General features: G+C 47.4%; 1 protein-coding gene across 1 annotated transcript in view; it reads left to right on the top strand.

The window, feature by feature from the left end:
* The window catches only part of TESK2 (testis associated actin remodelling kinase 2), a 120726-nt gene extending 101926 nt beyond the window's left edge, over positions 1-18800 (top strand). Inside the window, exons 8-11 of the mRNA XM_075935868.1 lie at positions 786-869; positions 4145-4231; positions 11208-11355; positions 14025-18800. Of these exons, the coding sequence (XP_075791983.1) occupies positions 786-869; positions 4145-4231; positions 11208-11355; positions 14025-15034 (1329 nt within the window). The 3' untranslated portion in view covers positions 15035-18800. The remainder of the gene's footprint in view (positions 1-785; positions 870-4144; positions 4232-11207; positions 11356-14024) is intronic.
* The last annotated feature ends 3296 nt before the right edge of the window (positions 18801-22096 follow it).

Here is a 22096-nt window from a genome sequence, read left to right as displayed (position 1 = left end):
GGCATAGCCTAAGAAGGCCACTTCACCTGATCTCTTTGGGGCAAAAAGTGCTAACGGGGAAGCAATTGTAAGTTAGCTTTCCCACCAGTGCAGCTAGAGCGCAGAGTGAAGGCGCTACCCATGCGAACAGAAGACCTGCTTCCATCAGCAGCTGCTGCGAGGTGGTAATGAAGTTGAGAGCAGAAGCCCTCCTGTTGACATAGTGCTGCCTACACTGGGGGTTAAGCCAGCTTAATGGCAGCACTCGGGGGTGTGGCTTTTTATGCCCCTGAGCAACGTAAATGTGTAGTGTAGATCTGGGCAGGGGCATGTGCGTGCTGATCCTGAACGGGGTGGCCCCTTGCTACTGCTCTGTAGACCTGGCTTCCATGTTTGCTCAAGGTTTATAATTTGAGCAAACAGCAGCTGGCAAGAATCTGTGAAACTTGGACTCCCTGTGAGCAAGTGATAAATGAGCCTGTCTTGTGACAGAACAGTGCATTGTGAAAGGAGAGCAGAGTTTCACTTGTCTGGACGCTGCCAGGGCAGCAGTGACTGAAGTCACATTTTACACTCCGTGAAGGAATTTTGTTGTTGGCCATGGTGCAATAGCAGCACTGGGAACATGTTTCCACAACACGAAAATGCAGGAAATATTCCTGTCGGTTATCAATCGTGAGGCTCTGCTGGTGGCTGGCTGCTCTGGTCAGCCTTTGAAAAACACCCTGTGGTCAGGAGAAACCTACTGGCAGATAAGAAAGCTTAGTGTCCATAATGAGCTATGTGGTTATTTTCCCTTCTCTCAGGCGGATGTGTTCTCCTACGGTATAATTCTCTGTGAGATTATAGCCAGGATACAGGCAGATCCGGACTATCTCCCCCGCACAGAGGTAAGTGGGGAGTGTGTGTAAGGGCTGTGGGAGGTGGGGAATGGTCATTAATAATTGCCACGTTGCTTCCAAAGACATGATGAATGGCTGTTACCGTTCAGGGGCCTCTAACAAATCATCTGTCCTTTGGCAGAGCTGCTCACAAAAGAATGGCACTGAGACCACATTTTTAGCACAGGGTTACTCAATCTTCCGCCAACTGCAGACTGCATTGGAAACTTGCCAGAAGCCCAAGAGCTGCACCTAATTGGCATAACATGGGACAGATGGCAGCCAGGTCCTGTGTAATACAGAGGGGCAGATTGAAGAGGATGCTAGTTGCAGCAAACAACACTCCATCCTGGATTACGCTGGAATGCTGCATGCTGGGACCAGCATTCTCTGTGGGATGCTCCTGTTTTATTAACGAGGCTGTGGATCACAATTTGACCCAATCCCTATTTTAGCTTTATCTGTATTAAGAACTATGAACCTGATCCAGAATCCTTTGGAGTCAGTGCAAATGCTCCCATTGACATTATTGGCTTTGGGTCAGGCTCTGTATGTTAGGTAGTTCTTAGTCACCTTTGGACAGTTGTGACTAACCCTCCCACTTCTCTAGTTCAGAAAAATTGACCACTGCTCAGAACTTAAGATGCTGTGAAGTACAGGGTCTGCCTTCAGAACTGGAGACCTTGTTGGGAGTGTTTTTAAGGGACCTGATGATTTTACAAGTAGTTCCAGAGCAAAACATTGCAAAGTTGACCATTTTGTCAGTTGGCTGTGATGAAAATAAAGTTTCCTGTTTCTTCACAGACTAAATATGCAATTCATTTACACGGTTTGAATAAATGGATGGGCAAACATTGTAATTATACATGATAGAGCTTGCAGAACCACATGACTATTGCATATGAAAAATTCCTTTGTATTAGTCTAGACAGCACCATTCTCTTTCCATGTGCCATAAAATCACCTTGTATAAAAAATGCACTGCAAAGCTGTCAGAGGGAGGGCCAACTCTGAAAAGTAGCGTGTTTAATTTTAAATATTGCCTCACTGGAACTACACGAAGCCAATAATCTTAACTTTAAACCCATAGACGTGATTCAAAACATTTTAAACAGGGTTAATTCTCTTCCCTGATCAGCTTTCAGGTTTTGGCAGTTGTTTCTGACCCTCATTCACTCTGCCTGCACGGTGTCCCCCAGCCAGACTTTCCCAGTCTGTAAACGCTTCCTGTTCTTTTCTTAACTTTCTTTCATTTGTCTGTTAGTTTTCTCTTCACTTTCCTCCCTTTTCGTTCTCATCTCCAGGCTCCATGTCCTATTGTCTTAATTGCCCCTGTTATGGCTGGGGTTTTTCTCCTTCTTACCTTTGTTTATTTCCTCTTCTCCATCCTGTGCCCACAACTTGCATTCTTGCTCTTCCCTGCTTCCCTCCTGTCTTCTTCTTTTCCCTGCAGTAAGAGAGACCGATTAGTTAGCAGCTTGTGCTCAGATCACTGTCAAAGGGCATTCTTCTGGATCCCTGGAGTTTTCATTGGATGTTGAGGGATCTGTTGAGTCACATTTTTAGTATTGATTGAAACCATTCAACCAGTCACAAATGAATCATGGCGTGACATTCCCTCGGGTGCAACCTGGACAGATGGACATCTGTGTATCCTCAGATCTCCAGCCTGGAGCGTCTTTTACATGGCTTCATTGTGAGAACAAGTGCTCCTGCTCCTGCTCTCACAGCCCCTTGTGTGCAAAATCCCTCCCAGATGAGTAGTATGAGTGGTCTGTCTAACCACTCATGAGTTACATTGCAGGGCAACACCAGTGAATTCCTAGTCCCAGGCTTGTCCCCAAAAATGTGTTTGCTGTGTACTGCTCAGCTCTTTCGTTGTGTGCAGTACAAGCGCGTAGAAAGTCTGTTATTTCAACAATAGAAGATGATGTGCACAAATCGTGTTATCCCAAAAGGAGGTTCCCAAATACTTCAAAGAGACAGTGGTTTGGATAAAACAAGACAAATTTACTAACTACAGAAAGAGATTTTAAATTATTAAAATGAGGCATAAAATTCAGAATTGGCTACAAAGAAATGCAAACTAACACCTAATTTAGCAAGTTAAGTATATTCAAAGCAAAAGCTTTTCTCACCTCATGAGTCTTTGCTGGCTGAAAGTCTCCTAGCCAGGACCTTCAACCTGTTCAGTTTCTTCGAGCATTGTTGTTTCCATGAAGAAAGAGAAATGCAGGAGAAAGGCGACATGTTGACTGTCCTGTATTCTTTTACTTTTCTCTCCTCTTTGAGGATTTCCTCCAGCTGAGGTACAGGCAACAGTCTGTCACACAGGAGCCCCCAGCTGTTTCATGGCAAAATGTAAATTTCTTGTTCATAGAATTGCCATTTTCCCAGGTAATTGTCTGTTTAATTATGCTGGCACCTGACTGAGGTGCTGACCAGCTTTTTGTCTCTGAGGAATTTGTTTGAGCTGCTTTTCTAACCTTGGAACATGTTGCGGCAATGATATTCAGTAAAATCTTACAATTTTCATACAATGCTGCTAGACAAATTTTACTAGAACAATAATGTTCAGTAGGTTATAAGTTTTTAAATGGTACTTTATAAGGCATATTTTGTACACAATTTATCATAGTCTTACAAAAGTAGTGATCGTAGAGGCACAGTCTGTCAAGTGGGTCTCCACGTAATCCTTTCTTGCTTTATTGCTTTAGTTGAGAGCTATTCAGTTACACATTCAAATTGTGCAGAAATTGCATACTAGATGGGAATTATGACTTTGTTCAGGAAGATAAATTCATGGAGGCTAGGTCCATCAATACTTATTAGCCAAGATGAGTAGGAATGGTGTCCCTAGCCTGTCTGTCAGAGGCTGGAAATGGATGACAGGAGAGGAATCGCTTGATGGTTACTTGTTTCTGTTCACTTCCTCTGGGGCATCTGGCATTGGTCATTGTCAGCAGACAGGACACTGGGCTAGATGGACCTTTGGTCTGACCCAGTCTGGCCGTTCTGATGTTCTTAAAAATAATGGCTTTGAAGTCAAATTATTCTCCTGAAAGCTTCTTCTACCAGATAATTCCCAGGGGAAATTTAATCTACCCATTGCAATACATGAGGTTTTCTCACCAATGCTCCTTTCTCTGTGGCTGCTCGCAGGGGTGGTGTTAATGGTTATTTCTGATAACTCTGTGTAGCAGCCTGTGAAATGAAGATGATTGGGTCAAATAGAGGGGAGATATGCATCAGGACCACTCTTTTTATTCTTTCTGTTTCTGCAGAATTTTGGATTAGATTATGATGCCTTTCAGCACATGGTGGGAGATTGTCCACCTGACTTTCTCCAGCTGACCTTCAACTGCTGTAATGTAAGTACCCTGCTCGAAGAGGAAGAGCAGAGCTGGTGCCCTTCAAAATCCAGAACTGTTTTTTTTTTTTTTTTTTTTTAAACAAACTACAGTCTTGTATTCACCCAGCTTCCTGAGCCTGTAGAGCGGGCATGCTGAGCAGTCCCTAGTCGACTGCCCACGTGGTCAAAACCACTTGTGCTTTACTAGCGTTTCTAGGCTAACGAACCCCTTAGAATCCAGCCACCATAGTGCATAAGACACATGGATTTATTAGCAATTAATTCTCGGATGTCTTTCCCTAAAGAAGGCAGGAAAAAAGCAGTGAGACTGCACTGAAATCTCTTCACGTTTCTTTCTGGCCTATGGTGGGAAGAGAACAGATGATAAAACCCTGATGAGAGCAGCTCTCTACGGGTACGTCTACACAGCACCCTAATATCAAAATAAGATGTGCAATTTGCGCTGTGCAATTTGCTTATCTTAGTTCGATTCTATTTTGAAATAGCTTATTTTGAAATTCGGTGCGTCTACAAGACCTTAACACTCAAGGAACAAAGGTTACAGGGATACCGACATATGCGCGCCCATTATTTTGTACCCTAACTGAATTGATTTAGGGGGATGGTGGGGAGAGGAACACCGTGCACCAAGCTTTCAGCCAGCTGCTGTAACAACACTTAGCTGCGAGGTGCCACTACACGTTTCCAAAGCACTTCAGAGACATTGACCGATGTTTACGTTCCACTCTCCAGTTTTTACAGCTAGAAAAATTAAGCACAGAGATGAAGCGCCAGATTTTCAAAAGTGACCTTTAAAACTTCTCTAACGTCCCGACACGTGTTCCATGTCCGGGTGTGCATGCATGTGCACTCCTGCTTGGAGACCTTGCCAGCAATATCCGCTGGTCCAGGCCTGCGCTCTAGACGTCCTTGTGGTCCAGTCTGAGGGGAAGCAGGGAGGGGATGGACCTGCTGCAATTCCAGTTCTGCTCAGCCACTTGCAGCACGAGATGGAGCGCTGCGGTGTCCTTAGCTAGCTATGCAGCTTGCTACCATTCTCAGTTCATCTTTTCCTTCCTTCGGTATTTTCTCTGAGTTCTGTTGTTTAGCACATTTTGTGCTTTTGAGAGGGAGGTGTTCCCCTTCCCCTCTTCACTTGCCTGATCTGGGCTTTTTTTCCCCTTCGGGCCTTGATCTGTGGCCTGGAATGCGGGTTATGCCAAGACCCCGAGCTTCAAAACCTGCTAAAGTGTGTTCCCTCCCCAGCAGTAGACACTCAGGCTACCTCTGCATCTGGGACGGACTCGTGTCCTGCTCAGGTTACAAAGGCACTGCTGTGCCCCCTGTGTGTCAGTGAGCTGTGTCCCACCCAGCAGCTTGGAGTCTTCTCCCCTCCTTGCATGCCCAGCTCCCTGGCTTTCAAGGTGTCCTTCCGGGCCTTGCGCAGTGTACCTGACATTCTGTGGTTACCACCGTAATCGGGTGCTGATTCCAGGCTGCCCCCTGCAAGAGCTGAGTCAGGGGGAGCTGCTCCGGCAGCTGTGAGGAGCCTAGGTCTCTCCACCAGCCCTGGGTGTGGGGGGGAGGGCTGTTTGGGCTCCTTGCCTATGGCAGGAGGGTCGGCCATGGATTCCCACAGCTGCTAGTGCAGCTCTCCTTGGCTTGGATTGGGCTGGGGGGGCGGGTGGCACTGGGAGCCATTCCCCGTGCAGAGGTGGTTTTATTAGAGCTGGGAGAGCTCTCTTCCAGTGTTGGAGTCACTTAATGTCGGCTGTGTAGACAAAAAGCCATTTCCGTACTGGCACCTCTCACGTCTGGCACCCTCCCAGAACTTCCCCAAGCAGAAGGCAGTTGGTCACATCCACTTCTTAGCGCTCAGAGCGGTTCATTGCACTTGCCAGTACTTCCCACCCCACATCAGGCGCCGCCTCTTCTGAATGTGGCTGGACAACGGAGCACCCCTGGATTGAGGAGGAGACACACCCCAGTGGATCTGGTGCCTGGTGCACCACCCAGAAGATCTCAGCAGTTTATCTACCAGGAGCACAACGCACAATGGTGGATTTCCTTACTAACCAGGAGCAGGGACTGAGCAAGGCAGCCTGGGAGAGATGTCTTGCCTGGGTCATCCGGACAGAGATCTTTGAGACACACCATCCTGCCCAAAGTGCAGGCGAGGGGAGTGCGTGGCCACAACTTGACAGATGCTCTAGTCATCTCTTGGCCTGACACTGCTGTATACTGACCTTCTCGCACCTTTCCTGCTCAAGCTCATGAACCAATGAAACCAGAAAAATGAGTGTCCATCCTCTTTGCGCTGTCCCGGTGGAGACAGGTGGGGTTCCCAGAGCTGGTTCATGTCTGTGTGTCGTAATCCCTTCTCCATCTTCCCGAGACCAAACCTCCTTGACTGGGAGTCAGGACATGCCCCACCTCAGGTATGGCTATTATCTGGCTCCCTGCTATTGAACACGCTGCTTGCCAGAGCCACAGACACTGCTGCTTAAAGCTAGAAAAGCCTCCAGAAGCGTGAGTGCTTCCAGACTAGATGCAGCCACCATTTCGGATCTCTGCCGAGGTCCTGACACACGATGTCCATTATGTGCAGGATTTAAAATCCAAGGTTAATTGCTGAGCTCCATTAAGGGTCACCTCGTGGCCATCACAGCTTTTCACCCCCTTTTCCCTCTAAGGGTTTTCGGTCTTTACCCCCCTGATCATTACAAGGTTTAACCAAGGCCTCTTTAACCTAGTCTGTCCTAGTAAGGAGCAAAGACCTCAACTTACTCCTCAGAGCACTGATGAAACCCTCATTTAAACCTGGGGTGGGGAGGAACCTGTTTTGTCTTCTGTTTGCCCCTTAAAACTTCACTCTTCATAGCCATCACCTTGGCCAGGAGAGAAGGCAGCTTGGAGCCCTAATGGCTGCCCCACTGGACATTTGTTTTCGTGTGAGAAGGTGACACTTTGCCCAGACCCGCACTTCCTACCTAAAAACCCTTTGGAATTCCACACACGAGCGTTTTTATGCCAAATCTCCCTTGTGGAGAGAAGAAATGAACCTCCATACACAGAACAAACCAGAGCTCTTGCCTTTTGCCTAGACAGGATGAGGCCTTAGTCACTGAGGTGTTTCATCTTGGTTGCAGAAGGAATGAAAGGGTAGACGGTTTCCACCCAAAGGCCATCTGACTGGCTTGCAGGATGCCTCTTAATCTGTTATGAAGCCTTGTTCCACCATGCTTGTTCCACCAGGACTCAGTCTACACTTGTAGCCCTACTGACAAACATCTCTGAGACCTCTGCAGGCCAGCCATCTGGTGCATGGGTTTCCCTGCACTGTGCTTTCATGCCTTCTTCCAGTGCCCATGCTGCTTTCAGGGACGCTCTTCTCCAGTCCCTACTGAATCCATCTCCTTGGATGAGAGACTGCTCAGGAATCTCCTGGTGTGGAGCCACCCGCCCGTAGGGACACACCTCCGAGAAGAGGTGACTTGGGACAGTCCCTGGAGAGCTTTGAATGTGCTGGCCCACGCACCTCTGCCTCGAAGTCTGTCGCTGGATTTTCATGGTGGAGAAGGAACTAGTGGCAGCAGGCCTGGCCCTTCTCTACATACTCCGGTACCAGGGTATCTAGGGTGCAGGCATAGACCTGCCAACTCTGCTGATGATTATCTCTGATCCCGAGTGCACAGACACGCATGGGCGCATGCATCTCAAAATCCAGCTGCCTACTGTGCAAGGTCAATAGCCTCCCCTTGTGGCGCTCTCATTGGTGCCAGCTTACCGTAGATTTTAGGAATGCTTCTGAGGCTCTGTGCTCCTGCATGAATTGAGTTGGAAATGGGGGGTGCTGCTAATGATTTCCATTGACGATATGGGCCCTCTGCGGCTTTGATAATCAGCTCCCAACAGCATCAAGCTGCACATCCAAACATAGAGGCCACTTGGGCAGCACTGCCTTAAGCAAGCTGTGTTAAGACACAGAACAAGTTAGTGCCAGAGCCAAAAGCAGCCTGGTCTAGGGGAATTGACGGGGGAAGGGAGTTGGGCTCCCCTAGATTCTGTTCTCGCAGCTGCTAGTGATGCTTTACCCTGTGACGACAGGCAGGTCCCTGCGCCTCCCTGCCTTGGGTTCCCCATTGATTCAATGATGAGAACACTTCATCCGGTGTTGCGAGGATCGATTAGTGTTTATTAAGTGCTTTGGACAGTTGAGGTGCACCATGCAGCGAGGGCTAAGTCGTTTTATTAGAGCTGGGGTTCCCCCAGTGTTGGGCTTAGCCAGTTAGACCATGGGGCATGATTAAAAGCACTTTCCCTGCACTCTGATGAAATTCGTAGTGAGCGAAGCTTTACTCTGAGAAGTGTTTCCTTTCTCTTGTGTGAGAATTAGCTGTATTTGCAGAGGGAGAATTGTTACATGGTGGCTAGTACCAAATGCGCTCCCCAGTTAAATGTTCCTTCCCTGAATGTGACAGTGGACCTACTGCAGCCCCGGAAGGTACATGGGAACCATTGGCCCACGGATTTAATCATTAACAAAATTCCTTTCCCTGTAAGCATGTTGTAATTCATTCAGCAAATCTACTTGGTGAAAGGGAACCCAGATAAGGTTTGCTTGTATCTTTACACACTTTGTGCTTTGCTAGTGAGTGATCTTATTGGTGTGAGCTCTACCTCCAGGTCTGCACTGCAGCTGGAAGCAGGCCTATGTCATGTTCTTATTATTTCCCAAGTCAGCAAACAGTAATGGAAACTGTGTGGCTCAGCATAATTAGCTGCACCATAAATATGCAGGGACGTGGTGTTTCCTGCAGCAAGTGACACCATTTAAAGACACAGAGAGCAGTAAAAACAAATCCAAGTTCAGGGAATTAAAAAAACTGTAATTCATCATTATGGTTGAGTGTTAAACATGGCCAAGCCAGGAAATCCAAGATAAAGGTCCCTGCTGCAGCTAGAAATCACGCCACACACAAGCTTACAAGCAAAACCATGTTCCATGTGCAGAAAGTTCCATGGGTATGCAAGGTGGGCTGTGAGAGCGGCAGTCTCGATGGCTGAATCCTCAGTAGGGTTGCCAGATGGCTTTACAAAAAATACCGAACACACTCCTCCCTCCCCCCAAAAGAAACACCGTGGAAAATTCTGTTGGGGGAGGGGAAGGGGGACACCAAAGTTGTTGAGCCAAAAAATGGGCACAGCGCCTTTAAATGGCCCCATGCTCCTCTCTCCCCCGCCAGACACGGCAGGGGAAAATTGTCCCTGCTGGGCTTCCGTCCGAGGGCAACAGGCAATATTGGATATTTCACATGTCCGGTATTTTCTGGGTTTTTTTTACTGGATGGGGGACCCAAATAACAGACAGTCCAGGTGAAAAGTGGACACCTGGCAACCCTGATCCTCAGTTGCTCCAGAGCAGAACTTAGAGCAGCTGAGGGAAGAGGCAGAGGTATCTCTTGGAAACTTCCTTTCCGTTCCCTTTACCCCTCGCAGACCCTAGCCTAAGAGCTGTTCTGATTTCTTACCGCTTGCAGTGCTCCCTCGGATCCGTTACATGGATAAGGCTCGCCAAAGCACAGAGCTGGCTATGCTGGCTTTATGCCACCCAGATCTTAGCCTGTCAGAAATACCCGGCTGCCCTCTGGTGCTGTTTTAAGCAGCCACAGTGGATTTTCAGCCTCATGTTGCATCCATGGCCAGTGATTTTCATTCTCCTGAGTCTGTTCTATCTCCTAGGATCTGCAGGGCAGTTTTGGGGAAGCCCTTCAAAACCTTTTACAAAGCCCTGCTGCCTTCTGAGCATTGTGTTGTGGGGGTGGGGGATCTGCTGGAGCAGCCCTGAAAGTGTTGCTTGCGAAGCTGCCCCGAAGCGCCCCCCCGGCAGCTTGCAAAGCCACCCCATGCGCCCCTACAAATGGCCCCTGGCTCCCTGTGCTCAGCAGCGCAGCAAGATGGCAACAGCCATCGGGAGCCTGATGTGACCACATAACCTAACCCATGGTTTTTAAAGGGGCAGAGCTTCCTTTTTTTTTTTCTCAACAATTCTGGTGTGGTTCTTCGCATTTTTTTTCCCACCGCTGTTTCGGTTCTCTTCATTTAATGGGTTGGCCACCCTTGTGCTGGAGGCCCATCACCTAGGAGGCAACTCTCCTCCCCCTCATTCGTAGTGGCCACTTGAAAGGGTCACCATGGTTTCCCATGTAGTTTGGTTTAACTTTTATCTAGAGACCTGTTTCTACTAGGCAACTGATTTTTGTTGGCTCATTGGTGGTACTGTCAGATGCTTTTCACAGTGCATTGACTTTATCTACCCATGCACAGTCTCGCTTCTTGTCTGCTGCAGGAATTCTGTAGTAGAGATCCAGGACCAAAACTCTTGGTATTAGGTGGAAATGAACAAAGTGGAAGTCAATAATATTTCAAGGTGTCAGATTCTTGTCTGATCAGCTAGGCTGCCTGGGGAGCTTTCCATAACAGGCATTGGTCGGTCAAGGAAAAATGTAAAACCTTCTTAAATAATGGCATGAACAGACAGATCTGTTAGCATTTGTACTGGTCCAGGCACTCCAGATGGACTCGTAATTATTTGGCAGTTACTGGGGTCCAGAAATTAGATTCTTGCACTGTGATATTCCCTATACAAATAAAAACACAGCACTCCCCCTTAGGTAGTTTAATTACGCTGCAGACTGTGTCTGCTACATAAGAAACCTGAGACCTCTCAGCTAATTATGAAGTCTTCAGTACAACTAAGCTGAGATTTACAAATGGACAGAGGCTTTGATGAATACATGCTGGGTTTCCCACTTATTCTTGCGCAGTTTGCACTGGGCATGGACTTGTATTGCACTTCCTAAAACACGTCCCCAACCCCAAAATAATCTGAATATCCTAAATTCCTGAAAATTGTCCCTTTATCTACACATCTCATAGGCAGGATGGCTTAGAGGAGGCTACTTGTTTTATTTGGCTTTTGCATACATTCGCAGATGGACCCAAAGTTGCGTCCTTCATTTGCCGACATCGTCAGAACACTGGAGGAGATTTTGAACCGCCTGAGAAACGAGGAGTCTGAAAGAGAGAGGAAGTTGCTGAGTCTGGAAGGCACAGAGAGAAAACCGATCTCAATTTCCAAAGGTGTGAATGAGGGGGGTGCACTTCTGCAGTGGCTGTTAGAGATGATTATAGTGAAGATAAAGTGCTTCATGTCACAAGGGACAGTTCCTTCTACCCACTTCCTGTGAAAAATATAAAACCAGAAGTAAGATTTAAGCCTTTTTTAATTTTTGTTCCCAGTTCCTTTAATGAACTCCATTATGAGCATTGTGCTGGAAAAACCCTGCCTCAGTATCTGATCATAAAGGGAATACGGTAGCTCCCGCTCTTAGAGGGACGGATAGTTTACCTAGACCAACACTATCTATCACTCGGGTGTTTCCTGCACCTAACAACAAAGTGCTGACGTGGCCCCTATACAGGAAGATGCTGTCCTGGTAGGTGCTCTTGTATCACAATGATCCTTACATCTCCTGCCACGGTACTTACAAGCCATGTTGTACAGAGAATGACTTGAGACACAAGTTATTGGCCCTTCTTTTACGTTTCCTTCCTTCTGTACTAAGGCATTCGGCTTTACCATGGGTCAAACTGTGCACAGGCCTTGGCGAGAGGATATTTTTTTAGCGCTCTCTCAGACTAATCCAGAGTAACTCCTGTTGTAGTTTGAAGCTCTCAAATCTTGCAAATAGCCAGAGCTGGAAGTAAGTGCTGCCTCCCCTTATAAATCAGTGAGGGAGTTGCAGGCCGGGACTCACAAGTTGCTGAGGGTTTGGGGATGGCCATATGAATCCTGGCAGCATTGGATTTGGAGACACAGTGGTGCATGATAAATGCAGTGTTTCATGGCTTGCCTGTGTGGTACATGGCTTGTCCCCACCGCACCCTGGTATAAATATGGTTCTCTGTATGCACACGTAGCACTTGTGAAGTGCGCTGGGACCCTTCAGGGCAAAGGGTACGGTCGATACAAGCTCTATCCCTTGCCCAGAAATGAGGTGAGCTCTGGAGAAAAGTGGAAACCCCAAGGTCAGCAGGAATGCCTTGCTCGCCTGGCGTGCCTTTCTGTGCAGTGTCCTAGTGCCACCTAGTGTGCAGACGGGATAGGAGTCGCTGCCGGAGAGTGAGAAGTCGGATTAGTTTGCCACTTTTATAAAGAGTTGGCTTTGGGGGTTGAAACCCAACAGTCCGCTTTCAAAAACACAGTTCTACAGTGCAAGAAAAGAGGGTGTGCCTGCCATGGCCGCACTTGGGGGGAGTCCTCCATGGTGGGGTGCAGGCTAGGAGAAAAGCAATGCCATGGGGAGCTCCCCATTTTGCATGTATTGTTTTCTTCCTCCTTCCTTCCCCAGGGTTCCCACAGCAATAGGGAGAAGATACTGCATAATATTCTTCAACTAACCTCTCTTTCTCTCTGGACCGGTGATGTCCTTCAGAGCACACTCTAAACTGTTGCAGGGTCAGAAGAAAAACTGAGGAATTTGTAAAAGCAGCGAGGAGTCCTGTGGCACCTTATAGACTGAGGAATTTGTGTGTCTATCTCCCAAACAAAAAGGAAATCTCCCACTTCCTACCTAATCAGTTGGCATTGCTCAGTGGTAGCTGAGAGAGACTTTCAGGGGCAGCATGTGCAAAAAGGCACCCAGCTCCAACAAAGTCAAGAGCTGCTAGGTGCTCACTCTCTGGCGTGCCTTTTAGAAATCTCCCCGGTTGTAACTCTTTTCCCATACCCTTCTAATGATGCAGCTTTTACTACACTGCATTTAAACAGTTCATATTCATCTCTCATTACAAAGTGCAACTATCAGCTCCCTTGTTTCTGCAGTGGATAATGTACTGTGTTAAGGCTCATGTGGAATTCAATCTCTCTGCTTTCAGAGGGAACTACTGATATTTTTGTCTTCATCTTTCACATCATGAGGGTGTCTTAGCTTTTGTGAAAACCTCCCTCAGCATTTTTGCATTAGTATTTTTTTTTAAACTGTAATCTTCCCTCACCCGTTCCTGCTCTTGGGTTCATTCTGCTAGTATATGGGACTCCAAAGAGACTGGGAAAAGAGAACAGCTAAAACTGTCCCCTCCCAAGACCAGCTCATTGGCCTGTCTGTTTACTGACGGGGGACTTGAAGGGTCCTAAAATGTAGGGTTCGTGTAACAATTCTAAAATATACTAACATTTTCATTCATATCAAAGTTTGTAAAACCGCCATCTCCTTTGGGTTTTTATTTCCCTGCTTTATTATAATCCCCAAAATAGCACTAATGTGGACAGATTTGACCTTAAATAATAGTGAAACTGACCAGCCTGAGTGAAATGCAGAAAGTAAAAGTACACCAGTGCGGAAAAGCAAATTCAGACTTCAGAATTACTTCACTTGGTATGTTAGGGGTTCCTAACACAGGGAAATGATGCTTTTAAATGACTATTTCAGTTATCCCTTGTAAATTAAAAACCCAGTGGAAGGATCTGGCTCCTTATGGGATCCCAGAGGTGTATTGCTCCATGTTCAGAGCACGCGCATACACTTGGGAGAACAAAATTTCCCACCATTTCTTGAATTCCAGGATCCCATGCAGGCACTACAGGTAACTCAAGACCAGGTGTTTGTGGAGGATGCGCCCTGTCAGAAAGCATCCTTTGTAAGTCAGGGTCTCTCCCTCCTTCCGTGCAAGGCTGGGACCCACAGAGTGAGCCGGAGCACCAGCATGTCTGGCTGCCAAACTAAAGGTGTCTGTCTTCTTCTTTTCAGGGCTGAATGAAAAAGCACAAGGAGTAAAACGTTTGAGTTCCCTGGATGACAAGATCCCGCCCAAGTCTCCCCGCCCACGCCGCAACATCTTGCTGTCACGCAGCCAGTCGGACATTTTCTCCCGCAAGCCTTTCCGGAAGATCAACGTACAGGACCCTTACTACACACCAAGCAAGGGAGCAGCACGGAAAGTCAACCCCTTCAATGCCAGAGAAGACCTGAAGGGGGGGAAGATCAAATTTTTTGACATGCCAAGCAAGTCTGTGATCTCCCTTGTGTTCGACTTACACTCCCCAGAGACAGGGAGCTGCCTGAAGACTAGCCAGCCCCTGTCCAGGCAGGTGTACAGCACAGACGGGCAGGAATTCTCTTTCCCCCCTGGCAGGCGCTGTAGATCTCTCCCAGTCTCTCCCGAACTTCTGCATAAAGAGTATGTCCCTTTTGGGGGTCTGTCCTCGATGATCAGCAAGTGCGACTCGACCCAGCTAGGGGCTGAGGTACGGCAAAAACTCCTGAGCAGCAGTAAGTACGGAGTGTCCGAGATCCCTCCATTTCAGGCCAAATCTCACAGGCCGGACTCTCCTTTGCCTCCAGAGCAAGAGGACATGGACTGCTCCGATGGGCTGGAGTCCCAGGAGGAAAATGGATTCTGTCCTGTTGGGAATACTAGCGAAGATCCAGGTTGTCCCCAGCTGCTAGTACAGGCTCTGCCTGAGTCCCTAAGATACAAGGGGCGCTCAGGCCAGAATTCAGGCAGCTCAGAGGAAGGCAGCTCCCCGACAGTGTTGTCGAGCTGTGCCGCCTCCGAAGACATGGAGGTGGAAGACGAGGTGCGGAAGAACTTACTGCCAGAGGCTTCCAAGTCTCCGTTCAGTGTTAACGTCTCTGTGGAACTGGGCAGAGAGACGTTGCCGTTTGAAGTGCTAGATATGGACAGCTCTGCCCCTCTTTCTCTGGCACCTTCTAATACGTCCGCATCTGGTGGCGTGCAGTCAAAATGTGACATTTGAGGAGAGGGCTTAAAACCCAGATATGTTCTTGTGGGGACAAATGGTCTCCATTCACTTAGTTTTTAACTTTTTCCTATAGTGCAAAGTCTTGGATATTACAGTGGATCAGAGAAACCGGCCATCAGGCTGCGAGGCGCCTCTGAAGAGACAGTGTTTTTTTTATTTTATTTTTACCCGTGTGCATCATCCCTTAGCTCACCACAAGAGGAACCTAGCATCAGGCAGGATGTCCACCTGGGCTCCCATAATCATTGCAGGGCTGCAGGCAGCAGGAGCTGGGAGTGCGGAAGTGATTTGAACCCTAGCACTCTGTCTAGCTGGGCACATCTGTTCCGTGGGGAGCCTCTGTCTAATACTGGGGGAGAGTCTCTCTCTTTTGGATAGTGTAGAAACGCCTTCAGATCTGAGGGCAGGGCCTACTGGTTCATTCCGTATTCTTGAACACGTTGATTTCAGAAGCAAGGAAACCACACGTCTTCTGAAATGGTAGCGGCGCATAGCTGCTGACTGACGGAGGGAAGCATTTTGCTGCATGTGCTGCCTGCCTCCTGGGATTCAGTTTCTGATACCATGATGTATTGTTCCAGTCCAGACACAGCAAAGGCAGGGACTTCATGTTTCTCCCCACCACCACCTGCATCTGTTACCCTGCCACAGAGGTGTTACTGTAGGTTTGCAAGAGGGTATTTCAGACACCAGGCACATTCATTCATTGCGAAACTGCAAATAACAGTTGTGCGTTGTGGACACTTGTCCAGGACAAACTGGATTGAGACCATCAGCGCTTTGCACAGCCACTTGCCAGACAGTGCTCTGAGAACAACTCGTCACTACTCCCCTTGGCCAGTGACCCAGAAACACAAGGGTCCCAGTTACCTTTCCTCAGGCCTGTGAGACAGCCCATTCCTCCTAATGAGGAGCTGTTGCCACTACAATCATGATCTGTCCCTGTTTAAACCAAGCAGCTTGAAAATGTAGAGAGACCCTTTGAGGAGGAGAGTAGGACAGGCTCACAAGAAAGGCGTTTGGCTTTTTAGAGACCCTGAAGAAAATCAATTTCTCCCCCATAAATTCCTTGCTGTGTATTTTGGCAAAAAGAAAGTTACAGACACGTGAATCTCCATTTGCCTCTGCCTGCAGGAGCTGTCTGAGTGCACTTTTCCACCAGAAACACTAGGGTGTGTAAGGCCAACTGGTGTGGGAACATTTGTGTGTGTGAATCAGGTGCTAGCCCTGCAGTAGCTACACACCCACAGCTTGTCCTGTGGCCCAGTTTGCACAGCGTCCTGAAAGGGGCCGTTCACCTGCACCTCCCCCCGTGAGAACGCGGGGTTTTGCCTGCATTGTCACTCCTGACCCGGGCCAGCGTCTGGAAGACTGACATGCACACTCAATAGCCCTGGCACTAACACACAGCAGCCTTGGGAGAACTCCACCTGGGGGTGGTAGAGGAGATATGAAGCAACAGGTCTCTAGATAGAAGTGAGGTTTATGCCTCTGCTTGCTTCCCCTGAAATAGAGAATGAGGAAGGAGGGTCTTACGGACCAGCCAGGAAGGTTGTTGGAGAATGAGCAGTGAACCCTGAGTTTGAGGAGCAGTAAATTGTCTTCTGGCCCATGAATTACTTAAGATTTCCTCTCTCGAAGTGAAAGTGGCCAGGAAGCTTGTCCCTTCCCATTGACTGTGAAGAAACAAAACAGGAATCCCTGGACATCCCTGATTTCCTTAGCACAGCCCTTGGGTGGCGTGAAAGAAACATTTTCTGTCTCCAGTAAGGTCTTTTAACCCTTCTTTGCCCCGGCTCTCCCACTCCTCCTCACGGGTGCCCATTTCTACAGCAGCCCTTTCTTTCTCTGCCCACCCCCTTATTTGGCAGGTTTTGTTCAGTCCTGTGCATCCTCTCTGTTGGGTTGGGAGTCTACAGTGTATGGAGCTTTGTGAATGGCAGGCACCATCCACACACCTGCAGTTTCTGTTCCAGGCTGAGTAACAATCCTCCAGCGGATGCCTGGTGTACAACTGTAACCTTCCGCAAAGGAAACCCTCCTCACCAGCGGCGGTTGTCACGAGGCAGGGTCAGGATTGTGACTTCAGGCACACGAGCGATACCGTGAAGTGTTTATTGGTGGGAGCATCACCGGGCTGGGAGGAATCTAACCCGCATCCTCCTCCTGCCTTCAGTCCCACTGCAAAGACTGAGCACAGGAACAGCGCCTCCTTGTGGACTTTTGTTTGCTCACAGAACTGAAAGCAATGATGCTGTTGCCACAGCCAAGATCTCACTGCAGATGCCAGTTGCACTGGAAACTCTGCTTTGCCCTCTTCGATTAAACTTGACCATGGCGCTCTCACGGTGATGGGCCCACCAGTGGTTCCAGGGAGTGACCGTTTCCGCCTGGGGCTGTTTCAGGTTGATTCAGGATCTTTTAAATTCTATGTTCCCCAGAGATCTAGTCCAGTGTATTTGGGGGGGTGGGGATATTCCACAGTGTAAACCGAAAGCCAGCTGCATTGTGCAAGACCCAGCCCTGTCGTATCCAGCCTTTGGTGCCGAGCCGGAAATGGGTCACAGCAATGGAAGTGCCAAGACATGGTGATGGGCTGTCAGCGTGAAGTCTGTCCCAAGTACCAGCTTACCTGGCGGAACTGGCTGTAGGTCTGGCTTTCAATGGATGAGTCTCTCACTTAAAACCAAGTCTTGTGGTGGTCTGATTCGGTTAACACTAATCATAATCTGGCCACCCAGAGCCAGACTCCATCGGTTAGATGGAGGTCAGTCCCTTGTCCCTCCACAGATGTTGTCCTATATGGTATTGCTAGTAGCCCATGTTGTGCGGCAGCTTCTCCCTGCTCTTTATACACAGCCTGCTAGAATGGAGTTCAGGCAAGCCCTTAGATTGCAAGTTGTTTTGTTCCGGTTGAGTTTTATCATGGTTTTGACTTTTTTTTTTTTAAAGGACACAATTCTCGCTTTTTAAACTATTTCTAGACACTGCTGTGTTCCCTGAAGAAATCTACCTTAAATTCACTTTAGATCTTTCTTTGTTGGATTCATTTAAATGTCTGTTATAAGCTATGTTTTGGTTGATGTTGCTGATAGGTGACATACAAGTAGAAGAGGACATACTGTCAATTGCTGCCCCTGAAAAGAAGCAGATGCCAGGCAAAGGGCTACAGCTAGGTGTATTCTATTTTGTTAAAAGGTGTTGATGTACAGAACGTTTCTTGCCAGTACAACTAAAGACACTTGAATAATTACTGTTTGCACTTAATGCTATTGTTATACTGCATGTCACTACATTTCTATGCAAAACTAAGTAATCTTTTGGGGCAGGTTTGAATAAGTTTAAAGATCTTTGCAAGATGATCTATTTTCATATTTATGAAGGAGTTTTATGTCTTAATATTTTGCAGTCTGTAAATAGCTAAACTTGTAATTAAAGGCTTAGGAAGAAGTTTGTAGCCTGTGTATAATAGTAAGTTAACACTGCCAGAAAAAAAAATCTTTGCAAAACAACTTTTCTAATATTGTGGATATTTATGAATTTGTAAAGAAAGCAAATCTTGTTTTATGTTGATTGATTTTCTGACTTTGATGTTTTTTGAACTATGGAAATGGTGTATGTTTTATTGGAACTGCAATAAGTAACCAAAGATGAATCTAGTTAAATATTTTCATAATTTTTTCTTGGTCAGTTTTTGTAATCTATTTCCCAACTTGCTTTCAAAATAAAAATAAAACAGAATTACTATTCTTGTGGTCAAGAGGAGAAAAGTAGAAAACTTTCTGCCCCACAACTCATTAAAGTGTTGGCAGTGCCTAGATGTGAGATATAGATTTGGTTTCATATACAGGCTGTCCTCACTAGAAGTCCAAGATACGTTCCAAAAAACTGGACTTATAGTGAAGCAACTTAAATCGGAATTTTTCCCCCATGGCTGACTTCCATTTGCACAAATTAGGGGCAGGGTTTGTGCAACTTGAGAGCGGGGAACAGGAGGACTTACAATGCATCAGTTCCTACAAGCGTCAATGACTTCAGTGCAGAATAGCTGTATACCAGAGCAACTTATAGCGGGACTGCCTGGTAGCACCTTTATTTACGAAGTGCTGAGTTACCAGGGAAAAACAACACTCAGACTTGCACCCAAGGCACTGTTGACCTCCAGGTTATGTATCCATGGCCTCTTCCCAAAGTGTCTTATTCTGCTCAGCATCAGCAACCCCTGGCAGACAGTGATGATGTTGCAAAGGGATAGAAAACCAGGCACTTGCATGGTAGTTTAGAGGAAATGAGACAAGGGCCCAGGCCCTCAAAGGTCTTTAAAAAGCCTCTAATTCCCATTGAGTTTGGCTCATCCTTCTAAGCACTTAACACTGAAATCAATGGGCGTTAAATGCCTAAATACCCCTGAGGATCTGATCAAAGTCTCTACCATCAAGAACTTACGCAAAAGAGAAGTAAAGCAGGGTGAGGGATGGGGTGTATGTGTACACATACATACACGGGGTAGTGATCACAGCGTTTTAGCTTTTAAAAATAGGCCCCAAAGGAAGTAGTGGAAGGAATGAAGCCTTGAGCCATTTCTCTACTAAAATGGACAAGGCGGGACCGTGTCCTTATCTGGAAGTGGGCTAAAGACTTAGCACTTGATTAGAACTTATCTACACTTAAAGCAAGGTCAGCTGGGGGCACAGAACCTCACCCACCCATTCCTGTGGCTGAGCTACTGAAGTGCTTAAATCTTTGACTTCAAGTTAGAGAATCCACAATTTACAATCCTTTAAACCTGCAAGTGACCCATGCTGCTGAAGGTGAAAATCCCCCAGGCTGTGTCTAGACAGGCCAGTTTTTCCAGAAAATCAGCCGCTTTTCCGGAAAAACTTGCCAGCTGTCTACACTGGCCACTTGAATTTCCGCAAAAATACTGACGATCTCATGTAAGATTGTCAGTGTTCTTGCAGAAATACTATGCTGCTCCTGTGCGGGCAAGAGTCCTTTTGCACAAAACTTTTGCGCAAAAGGGCCAGTGTAGACAGTTCAGGTTTGTTTTCTGCAAAAAAGCCCCAATCGCGAAAATGGCCATCGGGGCTTTTTTGTGGAAAACCGCGCCTAGATCGGCACGGACCCTTTTCCGCAAAAAGTGCTCTTGCGGAAAAGCGTCCGTGCCAATCTAGACACTCTGTTCCGAAAATGCTTTTAATGGAAAAGTTTTCCATTAAAAGCACTTCCGGAAAATCATGCCAATCTAGACGTAGCCCCAGTGTCATTGCCAGTCTGACCTGGGGGAAATTCCTTACAGATACACTGTTGTAAGGTATTTGATTTGCTTTGATTCTAAAATCAGTACTATAAAATTACTACGGCACATTCAGTAGGTTAAAACATGACTGAAGTCTCCCAGGGTACATCTGCACAACAGTATTAGAGTGCATCTACGCTGCCAGCCTTTATTTTGAAATCACGTTGGGCTGGAGGACTTCTTACTCTGACTCCTGTAACCTGCATTTCATGAGAAGTAAGGGCAGTCGGAGGAAGAGCGTTCCTCCTGTGACTTCCTGCTGTGTAGACAGCGCCAAAAGCTGAATTAAGCTATTTCGATTTCAGCTCCACAATTTACGAAGCTCAAGTTGCGTAGCTTAATTTGACTTGAGCCCGGCTGTGTAGATGTATCCCAAATATTTAATTATCAAATAGGTGTGTTCCTGTAGTGATCAGTGCGGTGCCCCATGCTAACATTTGTATTAAAGAAAACACAATCACTGAAAGTGTATGGATGGCACAAGTAATTTCACATGTATGAAAGCCCAGATGTTAAAAATGGCAGGAATAAGAGCACAGGGCCGATGCTAGCATGAGGATTGAGAACTACTATAGTCAGTCAGCAAGGAAGAGAGCAAGCTGGCTTTCCAACATGTGCAATGATATGGACATACACCCCTTTCTAGAGCCAGCAGGCCCTGCCTGGGAAGGGTTCAGGAGCCACATACACTGGGACAACTGACAATCAATAGAACTCAAGAGTAACATTTGCAGCTCTGCCTTACTTCAGGGTGAGAGTCTCTTTCTGTTTAAAGCTCCACTAGTCAGCATTCTTGAAGCAACACATTAATAGTTTAAAATCAGAAGGGGCTGCTGAACCTCACCCACCCATTCCTGTAAGACCTCCAATCGCTACTAGTGACCTCCTTGAATCTGGACTTCAAGTTGCATTGAATCCACAATTTACACTTTTAAATCTGCAAGTGACTCATGTCCCAGGCTGCAGAGGAAGGTAAAATCCCCCAGGGTCACTGCCAGCCTGACCTGGGGAAATTCCTTGCAAACACTAGTCAGACGCTGAGCATGTGGGTAAGACCCAGCCAGCAGACACCCGTACAAGAATCCTTTGTAGTAACTCAGAGCCCTTCCCTTGGGAGTGTCCTGGCTCTAGCCATTGTGGGGTCTTGCTCCTGCAGTCACCAGTGGCCCACAAGTCAATGCTGGCAATCCCATCTGTCCATCTTTTCAACCACTGCTCCCCTGGGCAAGCTGTGCCAGGTCACTCCTCCCTCTGCTGGTAGGAAACTGGCGCCCCGTGTTGAGACTCCAGTTGGAGATACCGGTTTATATTCACTTGTCCGCAGTGGTGCCTGACTCCTCTCCCGCCCTGCTAGTTCTCGGATGTCGTTATACAGAGCAAGCCCGTCGGTCTGGGCCACGCTAGAGTAACCAGGCAAAGTGCTTCTCGTAAGGAAGCCTCCATTCCTCAGATCGTCCTCGTACCCCTGCTCAATCTTGCGCATGGCGCAGCCGATGAGGTGTCCCTAGCGCGGTGTATAGTGGTGCTACCCCGGCCCTGTCTCTCCTGCGCGTACTGCGCCTGATGCACTCTAGGACTGCAAACCTCTTTTTATGACCACATCACACTTGTGGCTCCTAGGCCTACTGTGAGCAACCAATAGACCCCGCTCTGTCTCCTCTTCGGTCACTGCCATCTGACACACCTGCCCCCCACCCTGTTCAAAAAGAATGGGCCCATTCCATGCATGCCCTTGTACTTGGCACTATTAAATTACC

This window comes from Pelodiscus sinensis, chromosome 9, assembly GCF_049634645.1.
Source record: "Pelodiscus sinensis isolate JC-2024 chromosome 9, ASM4963464v1, whole genome shotgun sequence".
NCBI classification, from domain to species: Eukaryota; Metazoa; Chordata; order Testudines; family Trionychidae; genus Pelodiscus; species Pelodiscus sinensis.
This window is presented reverse-complemented; position numbering and strand designations above follow the sequence as displayed.